The following is a 22,814-nucleotide window of genomic DNA, read 5'->3' on the forward strand; positions in this document are numbered from 1 at the left end:
TCTCAAGGTGAGCACTTTGGTAACCCCTGCCTTGATATATTAATAATATATGAATACAATTATATTATTATTTATACATGCATCATTATGCATTTTCTTCCGGAAATGAAGGTTGTGGTCAGTGGTGGAATAAGTACTGTTTTCTTTTTTCTTTTTTACTTGAGTGAAAGCAGACATATGATGTAGAAATACTAATCTGAACCTCACGGGTCCATTTGGTTCCATTTGTAGAGGTTATGGGGTCTTTGAAGTAAAAACAAAAAGTGTGAGAGCCACTGGTCTAATCAGTAACTCATACATTTACTGGTCTTCAATTGTGAGTCTGTCCAGTGCCTCAGTGAGGTGCATAAAGTTAATGCGAGGCCAAAACAAATTTATTATGGAATACTGTAATCAAATAATTGTTCCTTTTTATGTCTTTTTATGACTGTCCACGTCAAACGGTGAATATCAGCCATCAAAGGGCTTTTATTGCAGATGATTCAAGTACAGTGTCCTTTGTCCTTTTGATAACCCTTGATTATTCTTTATTTAAGCAATAAGCCACGAGAGGTCTCAGGTTACCGGGTATTTTACAATGGCTGGGGGCGTAGGCAGACCCGACGCGGAGCGGAGGGTCTTCTACCCCCCAGCCATTGTAAAATACCCGGTAAGATGGGGCCTCGAGTGGCTTATTGCTTTTCTAAAACGGTTACAAACATATAGCAATATTAACCTAAATACAACTATTAATTTCACAAAAGTAGCTACGCTTTGCACCACCAGAGCGAGCCACATCACTTCCTTGTTTTGCTCGGCAAGTAGCCTATGTGACGGGAGAATAGCGCTTGATGTCTTTACGGGGCTGCCTGGAGCCACACATTCACAGTCATATGAGCCGGGCGGCGCTTAGACGCCCGCACGGCATGGGTTTGTAAGGTAATCAAGCGCTCCCCTTCCCCAGTACAGCTACAGAGATGCGGAATCAGGTGCGAATGATATAGTGATTGAAGGTGTGGGTTATCGGTGAAATTTACACCGGTCACGTGACGGTAACCAGCCAATCAGAATCAAGTATTGGGACTAACCGTTTTAGAAGCAGTATATATACATCTGTCCAACGGCAACACCCTAAAAGATGACCGTCCGTGCCAACTTCCTTGCTGTTGACACATCATAACAGGCTTATAGGTGTAAAGCAGTGGGTGGAATCATTTTTTTGCGAGAGGGGAATGCATATTTTTTTCCTCCCTTCGCCAGAAGGACGAGGATACAAAATAAATCATCGGAAGGGAGAGGATTTTTACTTTATTTTGTATTTGTTTGTGAGAAGAGGATAGAGCGTATAGTGTGAGAAACACTTGAGGATATTAGCAGGTGCAAGATCATGCTGCTACTGTTGGTACTGGCGGTGTGTGTGTCTGTACGCGTCCACGGCGAGGGCCTGTCCATGCTGGAGGACTGTGCTGTCATCTACAGGTAGGCCTGTTGTCTGTCACTGGACCACTGTCACTGTCACATCATGGAGATTGTGGGCTCCATTTCCGTCACCGCTAAAAAAAACCTTATCCCTAAACTTCTTTGCCTTTTTTACTATTTTGCAAAACATTATTTAATAGTTAAAATGGCCAGTCTTCAAGCTCACAACGTGTCAATGTAGATTGGCTAGTTGAACTATTCAAAAATGTTTTTGACGAAAATGGAGCCCTGTGTGTTTTGTTTGTGTGATAATTCAAGGAGCTGTGAATTGTGAGCCCAGAGGGACATTGTGTTGTTTTTAGACTAGGGACATGTGTTGGACATGTTTTATTTTATTATTATTATTGTTATAATTATTATTTATTTGTGGGCTTTCATTCCTTTATTATTGATAGGACAGTAGGCCGGCCGAAACCGACGTGCAGTCAGGCTACAGTACAGGCCAGCCGTCTGTTTTTTTATTAAGGGTGCAGCTTTTTCTTTTTTTTTAATAAGTGGGCGAAGAAAAAAGAGTTTGAATTAGCAGAAATAAAAACATTCACATCATACTTTAGTATATTTTTTGTCATGTTGATTTTATATTTTCAATGAATAAAAATAAAAATGCTACATGCATTACAAAATATATTCCTCCACAAATACACCTGAAGTTTTGGTGTAAAAAATAACAAGTAAGAAAAAATAACAAGGGCCAGTTGCACCACCTCACACTAAGTTCAAACTTTGCCTCGTTATAGCGTAAATGACATGATCTCTTGTAACAACTAAATATTTACACAAGCAAGCCTTTAGGCAACACTAACTCCTACTTCCAATGCCAGAACAAACAATTCCAGAACAAACATTCATGAGCAAACATTATTCTTTTAAAGATGATTTTATTTTGGTATCATGTTTGCTTATTTATTGTAATGCTACAGAGGGTATGCGTGTGACTGTGTGACAGCATCAGGTGTGGGAACACCTACTGAGTGGCAAAAAACCCCAACACTTTCTGGCCTTGACAGGCAGCCCATACATCCAAACAGAAAAGTCCTATTTGTGATTGCATTTTAACTAATTTTAACTAACCTAATAAAAAATACACAGGGCAGAAAATATGACAAATAATTTAAATATACATAATTCCTAACTTTATAGAGCCATTTCCGCGAATTTTTGAAAAATGTTCATACATTTTCCACAAATAGCAGAAATAGCTGCAACATGAAAGGATTATGACGATGATGGAAAAATAACTGTGCTTTTCTCCAAATAATGGTGATCACAGGAATGTCTCCACCCAGAGCGGCGTCTACACCATCTACCCAGATGCTACTCCCCTTAAGGTCAGTCCTGGACACTAACTCATAACTTACATCTGTACTTGAGTATTTGCATTTTTTTGGATACCATCCATCCATCCATCCATCCATCCATCCATCCATCCATCCACCCATCCATCTTCAACCACTTATTAGTTGGGTCGCAGCTCCACCAGAGAACTCCAGAACAACTCCAGAGCAACATTAGTGACTTCCTCCTGGGGGATCCCGAGGCGTTCCAAGGCCAGTGAGTCGATGTGATTCCTCCAACTGTGCCTTGGTCTGCCCCGGGGTCTCCTCCCATGCAGTGGGGCGTGCCTCGAGGACCTCCCTATAGGGAGACGCCCAAGAGGCATCCTAACCAGATGCCAGAACCACCTAAGCTGGCTCCTTTCCACGCGAAGAAGTAGCTATACTCAGTCTCTCTCGCTTGACTGAACTTCTCACCCTATAAGGGAGATGCCAGCCACCCGTTGAATTCGCGACCTTTTTCTTTCGGTCATGACCCAAACTTCATGACCGTAGGTGAGAGTAGGAACAAAGATTGCTTGGTAGACAGAGCATTTTTGGATACTTGTGTACGTCAAACTGCACGTCATACAACTATGACGTGCACTCCACTACTTTGTTTTCTTTTTCTAGAAAGACAAAAAGTACATTACGAATTAACCACTACTACAAGATCTACAAGCTTACAACACGTTGCATCGTGATGCTTTGTGAGCTTGTGGATCTTTTTCACTCGATTTTGAGTGGTTACATGCCCCCTTTCCCTTCCTAGAAGTAGTAGTGGAGTCAAAAGTACAATATAGTGTCTTTGTCATTTAGTGGAGTGGACTACAATTGTCTTTGAAAGTTAGTGGAGTGAAAGTCAATTAACTATCCAAAAATGCAAAACACTCGAGTAAAGTACAAAGTACAAACTAGTTGCCAAAAGCCAGAGTGAACAAATGTCTCTTCAGTGCAGACTTGAAAGACTCCTACATTGGACTCTTTCAAGTCTGCACTGAAGAGACATTTGTTCACTCTGGCTTTTGGCAACTAGTTTGTTTGTTTTGTTTTTTGTTTTGTAAAGCGTCCTTGGGTTTCTTGAAAGGCGCTATATAAATCCAAGTTATTATTATTATTATTATTATTAGATATATCATCTCACCTCTCTGTCCTCACATGTCCAAAACGGTTTCAGGATTTCAATTCAAAACTATCAGATCTACAAGCTCAAAACGCATTGCTTTGCACAGTTGCATATGTTTCAAACTTGTAGATCTGATGTTTTTTATGCTTTTTGTGTGACGCTGTACAGGATCAAGTAGGGCGCTAGTTTACAGTAGCCTACTCATACTTTACTGTCCTTTAGTCACTGTTCTACTATACCCCCGTGCAGGTGTACTGTGACATGGACACAGACGGAGGAGGATGGACAGTCATTCAGAGGAGGATGGACGGACATGTCATCTTCAACAGACCCTGGGCTCAGTACAAGGCTGGCTTTGGAAACCCTGCAGGCGAGTTACTAGCACTAAAATAATTGCAGTCGCAGGCCAATTTGCTGTAGGCCTACACATCTATCTATCTATCTATCTATCTATCTATCTATCTATCTATCTATCTATCTACGTAACTCGAGAAGTAGATCTTCATACTGTATATGGAGCAGGCCTGTTCTGACATTATTCTGACATCTGCATAGACTCCATATTTGGCCATTCATGACAAAGAACTCCATATATGGACAAAAAAGGGTTACAGACATAATATCTGGGTGGGGCATGCATTTCCAAATTGCATCGTTCCAAGTAGGCCAGTGCCCAACAGGCACCACTCAGGTCTATTTTATCCATAAATGCACCAAGTCTCTGTATGTCGTAACTCGGAAACCGTTCGCCCCACGGACTTCACATTTGACACAAACGTTCCACACCACCACAGGGAGTGCAGTGCCCGGTGTTGAGGCCGTCAGATCGCCGGTTGACCAGAACCAGCACAAAAGCCACTGCCCGCAGGCTCCAAATCCTGATCACCCCTAGATCTCCATATATGGAGCTGGCCTGTTCTGACATCACAATGGTGCACGGCCTCGCCCTTTATTAGCCAATTGATCACACCTGATCACCCCCGCCAACGGGCACTGTTCTATAATTAGTAATAATATTAATAATAGCATTAACATACATTTTTAATAATAAGGCGCAATTAAAATAATGTGTTTTGTAACTAGAAATAATGTGTTTTTGTTATAGGACAGAAATAAAAGCAGTTATAGCCCATAATGAAACACAATCATTCCTATGGCCTAATTATATAAGAATTCGCACAAGACCTAACAAAGCCTAATTTTACAGTATTATGTTGCTGTCAGCTGTAAACTGTAAACCATTATTATGATTATTATGATTATTATGATTATTATGATTATTATTACTATTATTATTATTAGGCTATTATTATTTTTAAAATAGTGAAAATAGTCAATCTGCAAGCTCAGTTGTGTGCTTGTAGATATATATTATAGCTATTTTTTGCTACTTTTGTGTAACAAGGTATAGCATGACGAAGTAGCCTATTCATTTACGAAAAAAACAAGTTGAAATGTGGATGTAGAGATTCTAGAAGGGTTCTGCCCGTGCACGGACCGGTGACGATATTATGCTTTGTCCACCACCTCACCTAACAGCCGAGTTCTGGCTGGGACTGGACCACATGCATCTCCTCACCACCAGGGGGCAGCGCTACCACCTGAGGCTGGACTTGGAGGACTTTGGGGGGAACACGGCCTTCGCCTTTTACTCCCACTTCTCCGTGGGCTCCGAGGCCACCGACTACAAGCTGCGGGTCTGAAGACACATCTATTCTACAACCATACTGTATAGACCACTATAACCTCATGTCACCAGGCTTCCCACCTCGGAGGGGAAATTTAGGTGTTGACAGTTGTTAAGTTGCTCGATTGAGTATTTAGATATTTGATATTAATTTTATGAGACACGCGACCCATTGTAAATTCAAACCATTTGAACCATGATAGATACACTGAAAACACCCATCCTTGGTTCTGGTGACTCATACTGCCCTCATATACGTGAGGGGCCTTGTATTTTTTAGAGTCGACGATAAAATGACCAAAAAAAATTGAAAGTGAAATATCCATTTAAATGTATGTTGTTAACCGTCACAGGTGTCAGGCTTCAAGGAGGGAGGCGCGGGGGACTCATGACGCATCGCAACGGACGCAAGTTCTCCACCTTGGACAAGAACCAGGAGCAGTTTAACAAGGCCTGCGCTAACCAGTACCACGGTCCCTTCTGGCACGACCGCCACAGCTGTCACTACGACAACCCCAACGGCTTCTACCTCTGGCAGGACACGAGCTCTCCTCATCAAATATTCTCCATATCCATGAAGATCAGACGTGATTCCTAAACACTTGAACCCCCGGCATGTGTGTTCATGGGGGGTGGGAAACATTTGAGCATGTATACCTGAAAAAAATCCTTCTACATTTTCACGATTTTTCAAAAATAGCAGACCTACAAGCTCGTAGCGCGCCACTCGGTGGCGCTATGAGCTTGTAGATCTGCTATTTTTCAATAGCTAAATTATAACAATGTTTAAAACACCAAAAGGGGTTCCCGCCCAAAATGGCTTAACTGTCCTTTTGCGCAGATCACGCAAACCTCAGCAAAAAGACAAGGACAATATCGATGGCCTCCAACTGTAGATCTGCTATTTTCAAAAGTGGGCTTAAACGTTTCATTCGTTGTGTATTTTTTTGTTCAAGGGATATTAAAATGTGGGTAATTTCATCGTCTACTCATGTGCTTTTGTAAACAAACACCCTATAGAAAGTTTTGAAGTTGCTCCATATTTGATATGCATTTTACCAGACCTTTTTTGAGTGGTGTAAACCACTCCTACAACTGGCTTTGTTAGTTTACGTGTCTGTCTGTCTGTGTGTCTGTCTGTTCGTACCAAAAAATGAGCATGGTTGCTATGGTCACCCAGTTCACACGGGTGTGATTTCATTACGTCAGACATTACGTCAGACCACAGCTGATCAGTCTATATAAGACCTTACACCACTCAGTTCACACGGGTGTGATTTTTTAATATATAGGCTATATATTAAAAATAAATGAAAAAAGTAATTGAACGAACACGGCGACCCTAATAGTTATACCTTTAAGTTTAGAGTCCTGTGGAGACAACAAATCTCTCTTTTGGGTCTCAAGCTGAGCACTTTGGTAACCCCTGCCTTGATATATTAATAATATATGAATACAATTATATTATTATTTATACATGCATAATTATGCATTTTCTTCTGGAAATGAAGGTTGTGGTCAGTGGTGGAATAAGTACTGTTTTTTTTTTTTTTTTTACTTGAGTGAAAGCATATGATGTAGAAAAACTAATCTGAACCTCACGGGTCCATTAGGTTCCATTTGTAGAGGTTATGGGGTCTTTGAAGTAAAAACAAAAAGTGTGAGAGCCACTGGTCTAATCAGTAACTCATACATTTACTGGTCTTCAGTAAAGTGTATAACAAATTATTATTATGTAATTTTTTGAAGAATAAAAAAGTATATATTTCGATGTGGTTGGAAACATTGTTTCATATTCCTGTGAATAGAATAATTCATGCAAAGACGAGAGGACAATATGAGATTTGATCTTTGAAGAGGATGTTTATCACAATATGAGCATCTACAAAAAATAGAAGAAAATAAAAAGAACTGAGATTTATTTTACTCGTGACTGTTAATTGTCCTTGGCATTTTTGAGTGGTGCAACCACTCCATTACACAGCTATGTGTGTCCCTGGGTCTGTCCCTGGGTCTGTCTGTCTGTCCCTGGGTCTGTCTGTTCAAGCGCGAAAATAGCTTGGTTGGTAACTCTGTCATTTCTCGACAGTTTCGGACATGGGGGCGGCTCTCCGGAAACGGCCCGGCACCCTGGCCGCATTTCTGGGGGTCTGGATGTTCCAGGGACCCCCACACGGTAACTCTGTCATTTCTCGACTGTTTCGGACACGGGGCGGCTCACCGGTTACCGGGCCAGCCCCCTGGGCACGTTCCTGGTGGTCTGGATGTTCCGGGGACCCCCACACGGTAACTCTGTCATTTCTCAACCGTTTCGGACGCGGGGGACCCCCACACGGAGTTACACCGCACACTTCACACAGGTGTGATTTCTCAAAAGAGAATACACATAATGTTTGTATTACTATATTATAGGCCCATATTTGTCTTTTCTTATGCATGTCTTTATGATTCTTTGTCTTACCATCGTGAAGGTAGGAACCAAAGGTTATGGTGCAGTTCTGGACGTCGAAGGGGAACGCGTAGATCTCCATGCGACAGGAACTGACCACTCTCATAGGCTTATCGTCAAAGACATGGCCCGTGTTGTACAGGTACACATATGGCATAGGGGGAGAGTTGTCTTCATCCATACTGTACCGGGAGAGGACAGGTGTTGGAAAAGTTACTCAACAATGCTAATTATTACCAATAGAGCACCGAAGACTGACGTCAATTTCGGCAGAGGGCGCTGTTCCCAGGGTTCATGTAGGCCTACTTTTTTATTTGTATTATAATCCCCATAGGGGGATCTTAGATCGCCTCATACAAGAACTGTGTTTGAAAAATAAACAAATCTTCCTGGCGGTTTCACTCTGATGTGAAGAATCAACTGACTGCGATAAAACGCTAATGTTACATTTTCGCTAGAAACCGACTGTATCAAATATGACTATATAGAGTGAATGATACAGAGACACCTCCCCGACAATAATGCCGAGACAGTTTGTTTATTTTTGGACCACGATTCTTATGAGACAATTTTAAGATGACCCAATGTCATTCTCCATGGAGAAAAACTTCCACGAACCAGGGGATGAGCGAGTGACTGTCGGTGAATCATCTCCCAACAATGACCACCTATAGCTAGCCAGACATTATCCCTTTCTTATTATAGCATGCTAACTTCCCGGGAAGAGAAGCCTGCAGAGCTCAGATTTCCCATGTCGGTGGGTATTTTGTATTTTGTGTTCGAGTTTGTATAAGCACACGTTTTCAATAACGCAACGTCCTGCTGCCTCCTGCCATTTTGAAACAGTTAACAAGCGCTTCCAAACTTAGAAAACACTTAGATAATAAAGGAAATAGAAAGTAATTAACTCAAACAAAAACTTGACAGATACAAAGAGGAAATTCCAAGCTTTCGTACAGCATCAATCTTAATTGGTGGGTTTAACGTAATTAAATACACTCAGATAGGACTTTTCTAAATGCCAGTATTATAGCATCTGAGTTCCTTGCCGCACACCGGCACTACAAGTTCAGTCTACTGTGTACAACATGCCAGAATATCAGTCAGCATCAGGGCCGTGCAGAGAGCACTGAGGGGGCAGGGGCTCAAACCAAAAGGGCACATATGTGCGCGCGCAGGGCGCACCGACTTTTGGGGGTGGTCTTTTTGTGGGGTCCGTCCCTTGTGCCATTTCATGTCATTGGACAGTAAAATAAGCAATACATTCTCAATAGTCTGAAACTAAATCTGACTGGTGGCAGCCAGCACATTAAAAGTATAATGATAGTGGAATTATCATTACTTGTCAAATGTTCGTTTTGAAGTACCAATGGCACCCCCACATAAGCTCTTATATCCCCACATAAGCCCTTATTGGCCCTCCACATAAGCCATTATTGGCCTTCCACATAAGCCATTATTGGCCCCCCACACAAGCCCTTATTGGCCCCCACACAAGCCCTTATTGGCCCCCAAGCTCTTATTGACGCCCACATAAGCCCTTGTAGGCCACACATCCCCCCAATGCCCTTATGTGGACTGGGGATTTCTTTTTTAGTTTTTTTTAAGTTTTTTAGGGAAAGGGCACTTTGAGGCAACCCCCCCCCCCCCCCCCCCACCCCCCCCCCCCCCACCCCCTCTGCACGTGCCTGGTCAGCATATAACATTTCTCGGAAGGTTTTCAGAAGGTTCAGCCTTTTTCAGAAAGTTCCATAAAATGGGGGAACTAACTTACAACTCGCCGATGCGGATGTCTGGAGACCACAGGTCCACCCGAGGTACGGAGACTCTCCTCGTCCCACATTCTTTCTCATCCCAGCTCAAACCCTCAATGTTCCACTCCTAGATATAGAATCAGAAATTATTAAATGATTAAACTATTTGTGCACACACACAATATTACAAAGAGACAGATTTTAAACTAGCACTGATTGCATTAGCTGTCTTATAAAACGTATGCAAATATTGACAATGCACTTATTTATCCATGCAGTGCTTTGGCAACAGTAGCCTACTTGCAGTAAAACTCCAAATGGAAGTGAAGAACTACGTTCTTTGTTCTCCAGTTCATTAAAAATTCAAGCTGGAAGAACCAACAGCAAACATTAAACAGAGGATCCAACAAACATCCACAGAAACAATATTCACCGGGCACTATAACTATAGCGTGTGCCAACGTGTACGTCACCAAGAGGGGGGCGGCGTCTAAAAGGCTAGGGACGGCCCCCTGGTGGGCATTAAATTCTAGCCCGCATCACTCAGAATAGAATGACGGTGGTATGTTTTTATAAATATTGAGCTCGTTCTTGGCGATAACATAGTGAACAAACACCAGGATGGATAGAAAGAACGTCGGGCCCAAATACATTACAAGGACAAGGAAAATGTTGTGAACAAACACGGCTGTGCTTAGATACTTTGTTGAACGTTATGTCTCTGCGCCCGTGCGCCGATCCAAGTCATTCTACGTCTTTTTGTAAACTCGTCAATCTGGGTTCCTTGATGCTGTCTCCATGCTGGAAAGCTGAACATCTAATTCCGTTTTCTGGCTCATTTCCTCGACGCGACCTGCTGTGGCACTTATTTACTGAGCAAGTCTGCACCATTGTGAGGTCAGTTTAGAAAAAGAACGTATAAAAGCATACGGATGGTCGCTCAATGTAAACAAACCAGACAAGCCAGCAAGTATGGCGGAAGCTACCACGTGACACATATGTTGACGCCCCCTCCAGGAGATTTTGGTACACCCTATAGACACTGGTGGAAGTCAAAGACAATCAACGCAGGGATTGGCTGCAGCCTGCAGGCCCCGGAACCCTAACCTCACGTTCCCACATTTTGAGGAAAGCCGTGTTTCTAAATCACCTGTGTAATCCGGTCTAGGCGTGAGGATAACATAAAAAATTAAAATAAAACTCTCTCAATAAAAGTCTCGCCAGTCGCTACGAGTTGGAATAAAAGATTGATATACCAAACAAACTACTCCTAGAAGTATACTTGAAGAAACGTGATTCATACGCCGAATCAATGCTTTTATTGGGTATAGGCCCTAAAATGATGATGCCCTTGTTCACGGGTCTCCAGGAGACTTCTAATTCCTGTTTGTGGTTTCCTGCCTGACTACAAACCTGATACAACATGACCAGATCATAAACCCAATAATGGTATGCCTCCCAGGCCATGGGAGGCATACCAAAATATATAAAAAACAGCACCCTTTTTCTATTCTTATAAGAGATTAACAAAAAAAGAAAAACATAAATCTGTGAAAACACCAAAATACAGTGAGAGAGCAATGTGTTTCAGCAGGTAAACCACCACACTATCCAGGATACAGTAACTGCTGATATAGAGGGAAATTATGGGTAGTGATGGGTAATAAGGGCCTTTCTCTGCCCCACCTCTCTCCCTGTGTTTTAGGATCCAAGATGGCCACAGCACCAAGAGGGGGTGGGGCAGAGGTGAGCGGGCGGGGTCGACATATGACCTTACCTTACTGGGCTGCATTCAAGACACTTGCCTTGTAGTGTCTGACACCTGACTTGTGTCTGAACACAGCTTTGATGGATGTGTTCTGCCCCCCTCCCCCCATCAAACAAAATGTTTGGTCAAACCATATGGGGTTCCATTGGAAATGCATTGGAGTGGCTATTAAACACAGACACAAGACAAACGCAAGACGGGTGTCTTGAATGTGTGAACGCAGCCCAGTAAGGCCACCCCCTCCTGCTGCTGCGGCCATCTTGGATCCTAAAACACAGGGAGAGAGGTGGGGCCGCGTGTGTGTGTGAGCGTGCGTTACATAACACACACGCACACTACGCTAGTACACGCTACAGTACTTTGCCTTTAACTTTAATGTCATAATGGAAGTCAATTGGCACGCTGATCCGTCTGAAACCTTGAACAGATTTGGAGTTATTATAATATGTCAGATCCAGTATATATGTCATCATCATCATATAGACGACGGACGTTCAACGATGATTCCACACTAGCCACATGAAGTCCCATGCGGATCCTAAGATCCACTTACACCCATTTAGGCCTGACGTCGAAATAAATAAAAAGTCTTCTGAAAGAATATATATTCAAAGATTTGTGCCACATTTTCACGATTTTTCAAAAATAGCAGACCTACAAGCTCGTAGCGCGCCACTCGGTGGCGCGCTATGAGCTTGTAGATCTGCTATTTTTCAATAGCTAAAAATAATGCTTAGTTAAAACACCAAAACGGGTTCCCGTCCAGAATGGGTTAAAAAATACAAAATAATAATTCTAATTTAATGCAAAAAATATTAAACAAAGAGAAAAAAAAATCTTGAAAGGACTTACGAGAATTTGCCAAAGGAAGGTTGTCAATGACTGGGTTTTTTCATTCTAGAGATAATAATAATTTCAATGTTTAGTACAGAGAAAAACTTTAAAAAAATATTACATTGAGTCATATTACATTATTGAAGTATGTTCAATAATTGGAAAATATATATTTTTTAATTTCATGTACAGAAATGAAAGGGGAAAAAAGTGTACTCACCACTCCTAAAATTCCCACTATGGTAAAAGAAACGGTAACGTTTGTTGGTGTTGAGAAGTTTTTCACAGGACGTATGCGACTCTTACTAAATAAATTCGCCTCCAGGGCCTTGAACAAGGACTCAGGAGTTGGACTGCTACAGTTCAATGCTGCTGCCCAACCTGAATGTATGGGGAAACAGTGAGTTAATTATATGTGTATTATGTATTATTCTTGAAAACCTTTTGGCCTTCAGTACTGTCTTTTCCTGATTGCTAAATGTAAATACCCTCTTTCATCGACGACAACATTTTGATTAGAAAATACTGACATCAAAAGTCCAGTTTTTATGTCAATATGTTGAAAATATAAGTAAGTAGAGCCTATTGTTTTCTATTCAGAAACAGTTGTGGTAGTCAAAATCTTTATCATTTATTTGGTTTAAACCTTTACAGAGCAGCACGTCCACAACATGCATTTGTAAATGTTTCCGTTTTTTGTTCTCAAGTATAGGCTACCTCTGTGTACCTACAGGCCACAGACCCTATATATATTTGAGAAACACTGCTATATGGCACTGAGACAGTGGGGATATTTTTATTTTCTGTGTGTTTATATTTCAATGACTCTAAATAATCATTAGTGGAAATGACAGAACAGAAGTATCAGCAAGCTGACACAGACTGTATCGCGTGGCCAGATCGACTGCATTGCCTCCCACAACTTTCAAATGCTTCCAGTCATATAGGCTACGCTACAGTCTGGAGCACGGAAGCTAAGCTCCTTTGATGAAGAGAGAGGGCCTTCTCCCCACTTCTCTTTCGTCTTTACAGTCGCACACATTTAATGTAATATACATTTAAATCATTGAAGCCTATAGGCCTATAGCCTATAACAGTAGCTTGGTGCTTAGCAGAAATGGAAATTGAAAAATAAATAAATAATAATAATAATAATACGGTAATAATGTAAAGATATTTTTAAAATAATATTTCCGTGAATTGGCACGAGAGCTCTGATTCCGTAGGTGTAGTTTCAGACTCTATATATAGCATTCGGAGATTGTGGAATAGTTCACTAATAGTTCAATAACAGTCAATCAATAGTCTACGCAAGACATATTGATCCACTGACCACTCTCCTATTTGTCAAAGGATTGAAGTATCACGTGGTAAAGTATAAACCTCTTGCTCATGGTAATAGAAATAGAAATAAGAGGCTGCCTATAGGCCTAAAGTAGGCCTATAGGCCCTACGGTAGTGAATCTACAATGATTTTCACTTTTTAAGTTAGGGGGAATTTCATTGCGTTGAGCCGAGGAGAACACCACATAACTACAGTAATCATTTTGTCATTTCACCTGCATAGCATAAATAGCCAGAGCCAAAATGTGGAAACTGAGAAGACATTTTACCAGGTACCTAACTGTACATTGTTTAACATTCATTGCATACCGTATGTTCTTACCGTGGAGCAGCATGACACAGATGCACACCAATTCGACAGTATTCCTTAGATCCGTCATCTCTGGTGTCTGGGAAAGATTTTCATTCATTCGATTATATTCAATTCAATTCAATCTTTATTTCAGACCCAGCGAAGATCCATATCGCAATAAAAAAACAGCAACATAACAACAACGTTTCCGCAGTCCATGGGAGAACGTGACAGAACTGGTAGGGTTGGTCATATGACAACGTTAAATTTGCACACAGCATGTTCACTTGAGAATACAGCTTCTGGCGCTATGGATGTCCTTGTCATCAGATCAGGTCATTTGAGATAATATGGCCCAAATATGTCATCTCACTGTACACAATAAGGACCGTGCCAGTGCCATTTTACATTAAACTCAAACCCATATTGAGAGCATATTCTCAGAAGCTGTTGAAGACCAGCACCATGATATAATGTGAATTGTCCATGTTATGGACTGAAGGTGACCAAATCATCTACATAGTAAAATTAATTGCCCAGTTTGGGACATATAAATAAACTTGACCTCGACCTTGACCTTGACCTATAGGCTACATGAGGGGATTAATTCAAGAGTTTAAACCAAGTGGGTTGCGCACATCCAGTCCCTCGGCTGGTGCTGGACAAAAGGTAGATACAATGTAAAATAGATAAGTCCGCACAGAGCTCTGCATGCTCCACACTGCTTCATTTATTTAAAAAACGCTGGCATGGTATCAGACACAACGTTTCGACCATGGCTGGCCTTCATCAGGGATTCATTAAAGGGCGCCGTGTCATTAGTCAGACGGTTCATTGTTCCGAAATGACTATCCCTATCTCTAACCCTAACCTAAACATAACCGCAAGCACGGGAGCAGTGCATGTTCGCCAAACTTAATGCATGTTCGGACTAACGGGACTTCGGATCTATGGGCAGTTCCCCATTAAAGAGTCACCAACCCCACGCCCTGTATCACATGCAGGTAAAACGATGAATGATAAATCATTCATAGGAAAAGGAGACAGAGGTCCGCCCCGGTGGACACACGGTCACATCGGTCACATGGAAAGGAGCAGTTGATAGACATACATGTACAAGTATAAACTTAGAACAGTATGTTTTGGCCTGGGCCGGCCTAGCGGTTCAGGCACCTCAGCGTGTCACAGGTTCGAGCCCCGACCCCGACAAACTTTGCTGCGTGTCTAGATTCACAGTAAGTCGACAGGAAACGGGGAGAGAGATGGGGATCTCTCCCCGTTTCCTGTCGACTTACTGCAAATATATTTAAAAAAAAAGCTTGTCAGAGATCAGAATGACACATTGTCTCCGTATAGAAGACATTAAACACGGCACGCAAATGAGTGTAATGTTTAAAAAATAGACTCACCTCATCACGTGACAACAGCTGGTGTTTTGAGTCCCCAAGTATAGGGCTCAGTCATTTTTCTATTCCTTTCCTTTCTTTTAAGCTTTCAAATGACTTGTCATACATTTAAAAACTATTGGGAATAAAAGCCTATAAAAAGCAACCAACTGAGAAAATGTCTCCCAGACTTGTGTGGTTGTTCGCACACAGCAGTAAGGGATGGGTGGAGATACTGTAGCCTATAGGTAAACCATCAACCTGTCTGTCATCTCTCAGTACAGAGACACTACTAACTAAGCCCTTAGGAAACAAACGTCACAGGGGCACCTGTTTGAATTGTTAAATGAGCTGCATTTTAAAATAAACTGTTAAAATAAACTGCGGCATAATTGTAAATATAAAGTAATTGCAAACTTAAGTATAAAATGTGTTAACTAATGTTACACTAATGTATTTGAAACGTATTTACATGATTAGCTCAATGGTTCCATGTTTAATTGTTATTTTAACAATTAAACATGACACCATTGAGCTAAGCATTGAGCTAATCTGTTTGTATTTTTATTGTGCATTGTATTGTACTTAGCTGTGGAATGTGGATGTGTGATACACAATTTAGTTGTATGTGAAATATAAAAATGATAATAAACTATAACCCTAAAGCTAAACCTACTCATATCAGAGGCTATTCAAATACATGTATTAACTTTTTCACAGGTCTAGTACAGTAAATTAGTGAGTGAAAAAAAAAGGTTTATATTATATTTTGTCAAAAATAGCTCCTCTTACCGTTAGGGCTTATATATTTAAAATCACACACACACCAGTCAATGTCACCATCAACCAGTCAATGTCTCACTCTATCAGTTGAGTTGACATTAACATGAGTTCCTGTAGAACTGGTTGAATCCTGATACAGTTCACACTGCAGATCATATCATGGCCTCTGATGAACTCACCAGTACAGCTCATAGAAATTAAATGAAATTAAATGATTACTATATTTACCCAGGGTATCTGGGCTAAGCTCAAGAACTTGTTTCCAGCCAGGCCCTGCTCATAGAACACATTTCATCGTAGTGGTTCAATGCCTTGTTCAAGGGCACTTCAGCGGTGGTAATTTTAACGTGTCGGACCGCTGATTCGAACTGGCGACCTTCCGGTATCAAGACCGCTCCGCAATCCGTTCGGCCACCGCTGCCATAGACACATGTTGTATCTGACAGACCTCTTATCTCTTATCAGACCTCTTATCTCTTATATAACCCTATAACCCTCTTGTTGTGTTTTCTTTGTAAATTACCGCCCTGCTTGATCACACTACAGCATCAAAAGTCGCAGAGTGTATTGAGCTAGTAGATCTGCTACTTTAGATGCTTTTGAATTAGAATCCCGAAAAGTAACAGTAGTTTGGATATAGGCTATGAGGTTTCCAGCTGACAGAGATGCTTAATGTGGAAAATATGGAAACATCAGCGTAGTAAGTTTACAATTATCCTCAAATCAATAGGGTATCGTTTGTGACTCGTTAGTTGTTTATTTATTTTGGCCCAGTGAACAAAACATGGATAAATATGCCTATACAGTTAAGTCAATTCAATTGAAAATGCCCCGAAAGGTTGTAGGCTGAAGCCGAGGCTTGCATGTTGCTGGATGAGCCTAGAGACAGACAGACAGACAGACAGACAGACAGACAGACAGACAGACAGACAGACAGACAGACAGACAGACAGACAGACATGTATCTCCAAAGGTCATTTTTTGACTTCAGGGTAACAATGTGAATGTACAAGTATGTAAATACTATTTGGATTGCACAACGAGCTTCTTTAGTTGGAACGACTTGCAGGCCTTGGGTGTTAAATGTATGTCAACAGACCAACATTCCTGGCTGTCATGTCTGTTTGTATGTATGTATGCGGACAAACCAGCCGAGGCAAGAAGGCAACGTTCTAGACTCTCAGGCTACAAAATAAATTGGTCTAAATGTGAAGCGTTGCCCCTCACAGCATACTGCCCCAGAACCCTGTTCCAACCAGGAAACTTTAGTTGTCCAACGCAGGGCCTAGGCTATCTTGGGGTTGTATTCCCATCTAACCTGTCAGATCTCATAAAGGTTAACATAGAACCCCTATTTGAACATTTTAAGCTTGACATAGAACGATGGGCACCTCTTCTTTGTGGGCAAAAGCGAATGTGCTAAAAATGACTGTAGCGCCCAAATTTAACTATATTTTACAATCATTGCCCGTTGAGGTTCCCATGAAGTACTTCCACAAGTACAACCAGTTGTGTAGCCTTTTCCTGTGGGAGGGGAAACGACCTAGGATATGTCTCAAGAAACTTCAGAACAGGGTGGATCAAGGTGGTTTAGGGATACCGAATCTACTTTTGTACCACTATGCCTTTTGCCTGCGGCATTTGGCACAGTGGTCACTTACCCCCGAACGTGCCCCCCCGTGGTTTGACGTGGAAGGATATCAGTGTTCTGCTCTCCCCAAGGGGAGAGCAGAACACAAGGCACAGAACACAAGCAGAACAAGGCCTATGCCTCGGCCTCCCTACCTTCAAGTGTACAGTCTCATCCAGTGTTGTCATGTCTGAAGGGGGTCTGGAACAAGGCAGCTAAAATTCTTAACTATTATTAAATAACACTTCTAGCATATGGTTTAATTCTCGTATACATATTGGTAGATCCTCCATCTATTGGAAGGAATGGGTGGAAAAGGGAGTGGCGGTGCTTGGTGACCTCTACAGAGACCAGGAACTCAAATAATTGAATGACCTACAGGCAGAATTTAACCTAAATAGACAACAATACTGGCACTATGTCCAACTTCAAAGCTTGTTGAGAAAAATGTCTAGAAGCTCCATGGTCCCTCAGAATGGGAAGACTTCCTCTTCTATTATCACTAGCTACGGTAGTGGTCACGAAGCAACGCTCTACTACTGCTGGAGAAAGTTAGTACTACTAGTGCTCTGAAAATGGTATGGGAAAAAGACATGCAAACTACTTTTACAGAAAAATAATGGGTCAACCTACTAGGCAATTCAAAGCACATGTCACGCAATATTCGCACTAGGCTAATTCAGTTTAAAATATTTAATAGAATGTATTGGACCCCTTCTAAATTACATAGAGCAAAGCTCAAAAATGATCCAGGATGCTGGAAGTGCCCGAACGAAGGTACGTTGATGGAAGTGCCCCAGGGTACAAGATTTTTGGACACAAATACATGATTTCATTGAGAGAATCATTGGTCGAGATATCCCTCTCAGTATCCGCTTATTTATACTAGGAGATCCTTCTATTCTTAAAGATATAACTCCTTCCAAACAGCCATAATGCTGGGCAGGAGGCTGCTAGTCCCCATGGTAATGAGTATGTTGATCTGACCTCATCTGGCCTCATCAAACTCTGTACACTCAAGACACTGACCCCGCTGCCACCCTTAGATCTCCATATATGGGAGTTCCGCCCTGACATGACATAGTGAGGACGTGTTCTGTAGTGCTCCGCACTGACAAACAATATTGAAGCCTATTTTGACGCCTAATTTTGATATACTCTTTACCCTCCACCATATGCCTATACACACTAAAGTAGCAGCTACGTTATTTTCTCTCTGAGGGCAGCCACATGCCGACTAACACTAGAAACAAGGGAACAAAGCAAAAACAACGTGAAGATATATTATTTTTTAGAAATTACAGATCTCCATAATATGGAGCTGAACTGTTCTGACATTCCATATGTTGATCTGACCTCATCAAACCCTGTGCACTCAAGACACGCTCCATATATGGCCAGTACAGTATTCATTCCATATGTTGATCTGACCCCGGCCCCATGCCAAAGCGCCAGCGCTCGCCCAGCAGTCTACCGTCACCCAGGCAGATGCGTGCACGCGACCTAGGTCGCTTCTCGCCCTCAGGGCGTCTTACTCGTCCTATGTTATACTGTTTAGACTACTAAAATAGCAGCTCTAATCTGGAATCATCTTGTTTTATGAAGTCCCTGATCTGAAAGCCATTATTCATTTGGCCATTATTGGCCGTTAATCAGTTGACACATTGCAAAATGCAATCCAGCTCCATAATACTGATGTATTTATGTTCATCAAACAAGGATGTAGATTTGTGTTTGTCTTGTGCGCCATAGGAGCAGGTTGTAGTGTAAAGGGTATATGACAGGTCGGTTAGGTATACAGAACATTACCGCTGGCTGTTGTCCCGCTCACACCATACAGACAGACACGAAACACTCAGGGCGGGGCGACTGAGGGGAGACGTGGAGACGCAGAGAGGGAGAGAGATAGTAAAAAGGTTGGCTCAGGAAGACAACGGCTGCTAGAAGACATTCCATCACTTTTGATTTGTAACGTCATTGTTGTCTCCACCAGCTGAAGGCATGGGGAGAGTGCAGTATATGTTTTGCACTATGTCCGTGTGTCCGTCCGTCCGTCTGTGTATAGCTAATCTCCGGCACCGTTAACCCGGTCGATGCCAAACTTTGCACACACACTCCCTGGATGCCAATGACGAACCTCTGCCCCAATGTTTCCCCAACGGCCTGTTATAGCCACCCTGAGGCTATAAAAGATCTGCGTGAAACGTTGCATGCACACTCACCCGACCTTGTAGGAGCGAAATTTCAAAGTACGTTTCTTAATGTTTTAGATAGAATAGCTCCAACAAAGAAGGTTAGAATAAAACAAAGAACACAGCCATGGATGAATAAAGCTATTCTAGACACAATACATCTAAGAGACAAAATATTAAATAAATGTAAGAGAAACAGGATACCAGAACTAGATAGTAAATTCAAAAAGTTGAGAAATAAAGTACAAAAAATGGTGGATGAAGCCAAAAAACATTTTTTAAGAATAAGATCGAAGAACATAAAAGTGACTCAAAAAAGCTCTGGGCAACCCTGAAGTTACTAGGGACAAAAGATAAGCCCAAAACGAAAAACGAAAATGTAGGTCTTATGATAAATGGTTCTTTAACCTTTGATAAAGCCAGTGTGGCAGAGAATTTTAATACATTTTTTACCAATATTGCTAACGATTTAGTCCAGAAACTCCCTGTTAGTACAGGTGAATATGGAGAAACCCAAGTTAATCATTATTACGAGGCCAAAGGCATAGGGAAAGAGCAGTTCTCTTTCTCACAAATACCAAAGGAAACAGTTGCAAAGATTTTAAGAGGATTAGATACTGCCAAAGCAACAGGCCTAGATGCCATCCCTGCCACATTTTTGCGGGATGGAGCTGAGGTGATAGCTCCATATGTAACGCACATTATAAATCTTTCAATCTCCCAAGCAAAGGTGCCTCATGAATTTAAAAAGGCCAGAGTTACTGCCCTACATAAAAAAGGCAGGAGGGATGATGTTAGTAATTACCGGCCAGTGTCTATTTTAAGCATTCTTAGCAAAATATTCGAAAGAGTTATCCACGAACAGATTTCAAACTATGTAAATCAGTTTGATATTTTATATAACTTACAGTCGGGTTTTAGACAGTCACACTCTACTGAATCCTGCCTGCTATACCTAACTGACCTGATAAAAAAGGAAGTTGACAATGGCAAGTACTGCGGGATGGTCATGCTGGACCTTCAGAAGGCCTTTGACACAGTCAATCACCAGATATTATTATATAAATTAAAGGCAATAGGTTTTAAAAGTGAGGCTCTGTCACTGATACAGTCCTACCTTTCAGACAGATTCCAAATGGTCGAAACAGGTGGTTTGCTCTCGGAGCCGAAAAAACTCACCTGTGGAGTTCCTCAAGGAATCCATGACATGGATGCAGCCTGTTCATGTCCTTTATTTTTGTACGCAGATGATTCTGCACTACTGGTGACAGGTGAGTGCTTGGAAACAGTTAGTCGCTCTCTAGTAAACGAGTTAAAAAAAGTCAACAGATGGTTAAGTGATAACAAGTAATATGGAGCTGACCTGTTCTGACATTCCATATGTTGATCTGACCTCATCAAACCCTGTGCACTCAAGACACGCTCCATATATGGCCAGTACATAATTAATTCCATATGTTGATCTGACCCCGGCCCCATGCCAAAGCGCCAGCGCTCGCCCAGCAGTCTACCGTCACCCAGGCAGATGCGTGCACGCGACCTAGGTCGCTTCTCGCCCTCAGGGCGTCTTACTCGTCCTCTGTTATACTGTTTAGACTACTAAAATAGCAGCTTAGTCGCTCTCTAGTAAACGAGTTAAAAAAAGTCAACAGATGGTTAAGTGATAACAAGTTATCCCTGCATTTGGGTAAATCAGAATGTATAGTTTTTGCTTCAAGACACAACTTAAGAGAGATATCCAACTTTTCAGTAGAATGTAACGGAGTTAAACTCCAGGTGAAAACATCTGTCACATATCTAGGTTGCACACTAGACCAGATCATGACCAGTGAATCGATGGCTCACTCAGTTATTGGCAAGATCCACGCAAGGACTAAGTTCCTAGCCAGGATCGCCACATTCCTAGACAGAACCACTATGAGGACACTGGCCTCAGCATTAGTCCAATGTCACTTTGATTACACAAGCCTAACCTGGTACAGCGGTATATCTAAAAACACCAAAAATAAGCTACAGACATCACAAAATAAACTAATGCGGGTAGTTCTGTATCTCTCCCCAAGAACCCACATTGGTGCTAACCATTTTAGAGAGTTAAATTGGCTTCCAGTCGAAGGCAGAATACAACAACTGAGACTCATTATGGTCTATAAAATCTTAAAGGAAAAATGCCCAACATATTTTAAAGGTTACTTCCCGTATGTCAACGAATCCCATAGCTTGAATACAAGGGCGAGTGTAGCTGATCTTAAACTACCAAACCTAAAAAATAAGGTAGGCAGAAGCGCATTTATATATACGGGGGTGGAGGATTGGAACAAAATCCCAAGGGAAATTAAATTTGCCCAGTCCTTGAACATTTTTAAAAATATGTTGAAAAACTGGCTGATGGGCAAGCTAGAATAGTGCTGTATTTATCTATCTATCTATTTATTATGTATTTAATGTTTTATTTAGTGATCTATGATGGTGTCGTTGTAATGTCCATTATTGTCAACGCATGTTCTTCCTATATCATATGCTGTATTTATTTATTTGGACCACAATGGAATTAAGTCTTTGACTTTTTGTGCAATCCTGAAAATTCTGTACTGCTCCTTTTGAACTGTATCTTGAATATATCAAATAAATCAAATCAAATAAAATAAAATCACCCAAGGAAAAACCTTTGACCTGCATATTTCACACCTGACTGTTTAGGCGACACCAGGAGGCCGATCTTTGTAAAACACATTTTTTTATAGTACTCCTCCAGATTCTGTCCAAAAATCCCGCAAATCGTTACACAGTATCTCTATA

General features: G+C 41.5%; 1 protein-coding gene across 1 annotated transcript; it reads left to right on the top strand.

Moving 5' to 3' along the window:
- Positions 1-1,083: 1,083 nt before the first annotated feature.
- Positions 1,084-6,565, top strand: LOC306927163 (microfibril-associated glycoprotein 4-like). The gene is made up of 5 exons (XM_079506846.1): positions 1,084-1,458; positions 2,729-2,786; positions 4,147-4,267; positions 5,437-5,594; positions 5,938-6,565. The coding sequence occupies exons 1-5, from the start codon at positions 1,367-1,369 to the stop codon at positions 5,974-5,976; spliced, it is 468 nt and encodes a 155-aa protein (XP_079362972.1). The 5' UTR covers positions 1,084-1,366; the 3' UTR covers positions 5,977-6,565.
- Positions 6,566-22,814: the final 16,249 nt, after the last annotated feature.

Source organism: Electrona antarctica (assembly GCF_951216825.1).
Source record: "Electrona antarctica genome assembly, chromosome: 7".
Taxonomy (NCBI): Eukaryota; Metazoa; Chordata; class Actinopteri; order Myctophiformes; family Myctophidae; genus Electrona; species Electrona antarctica.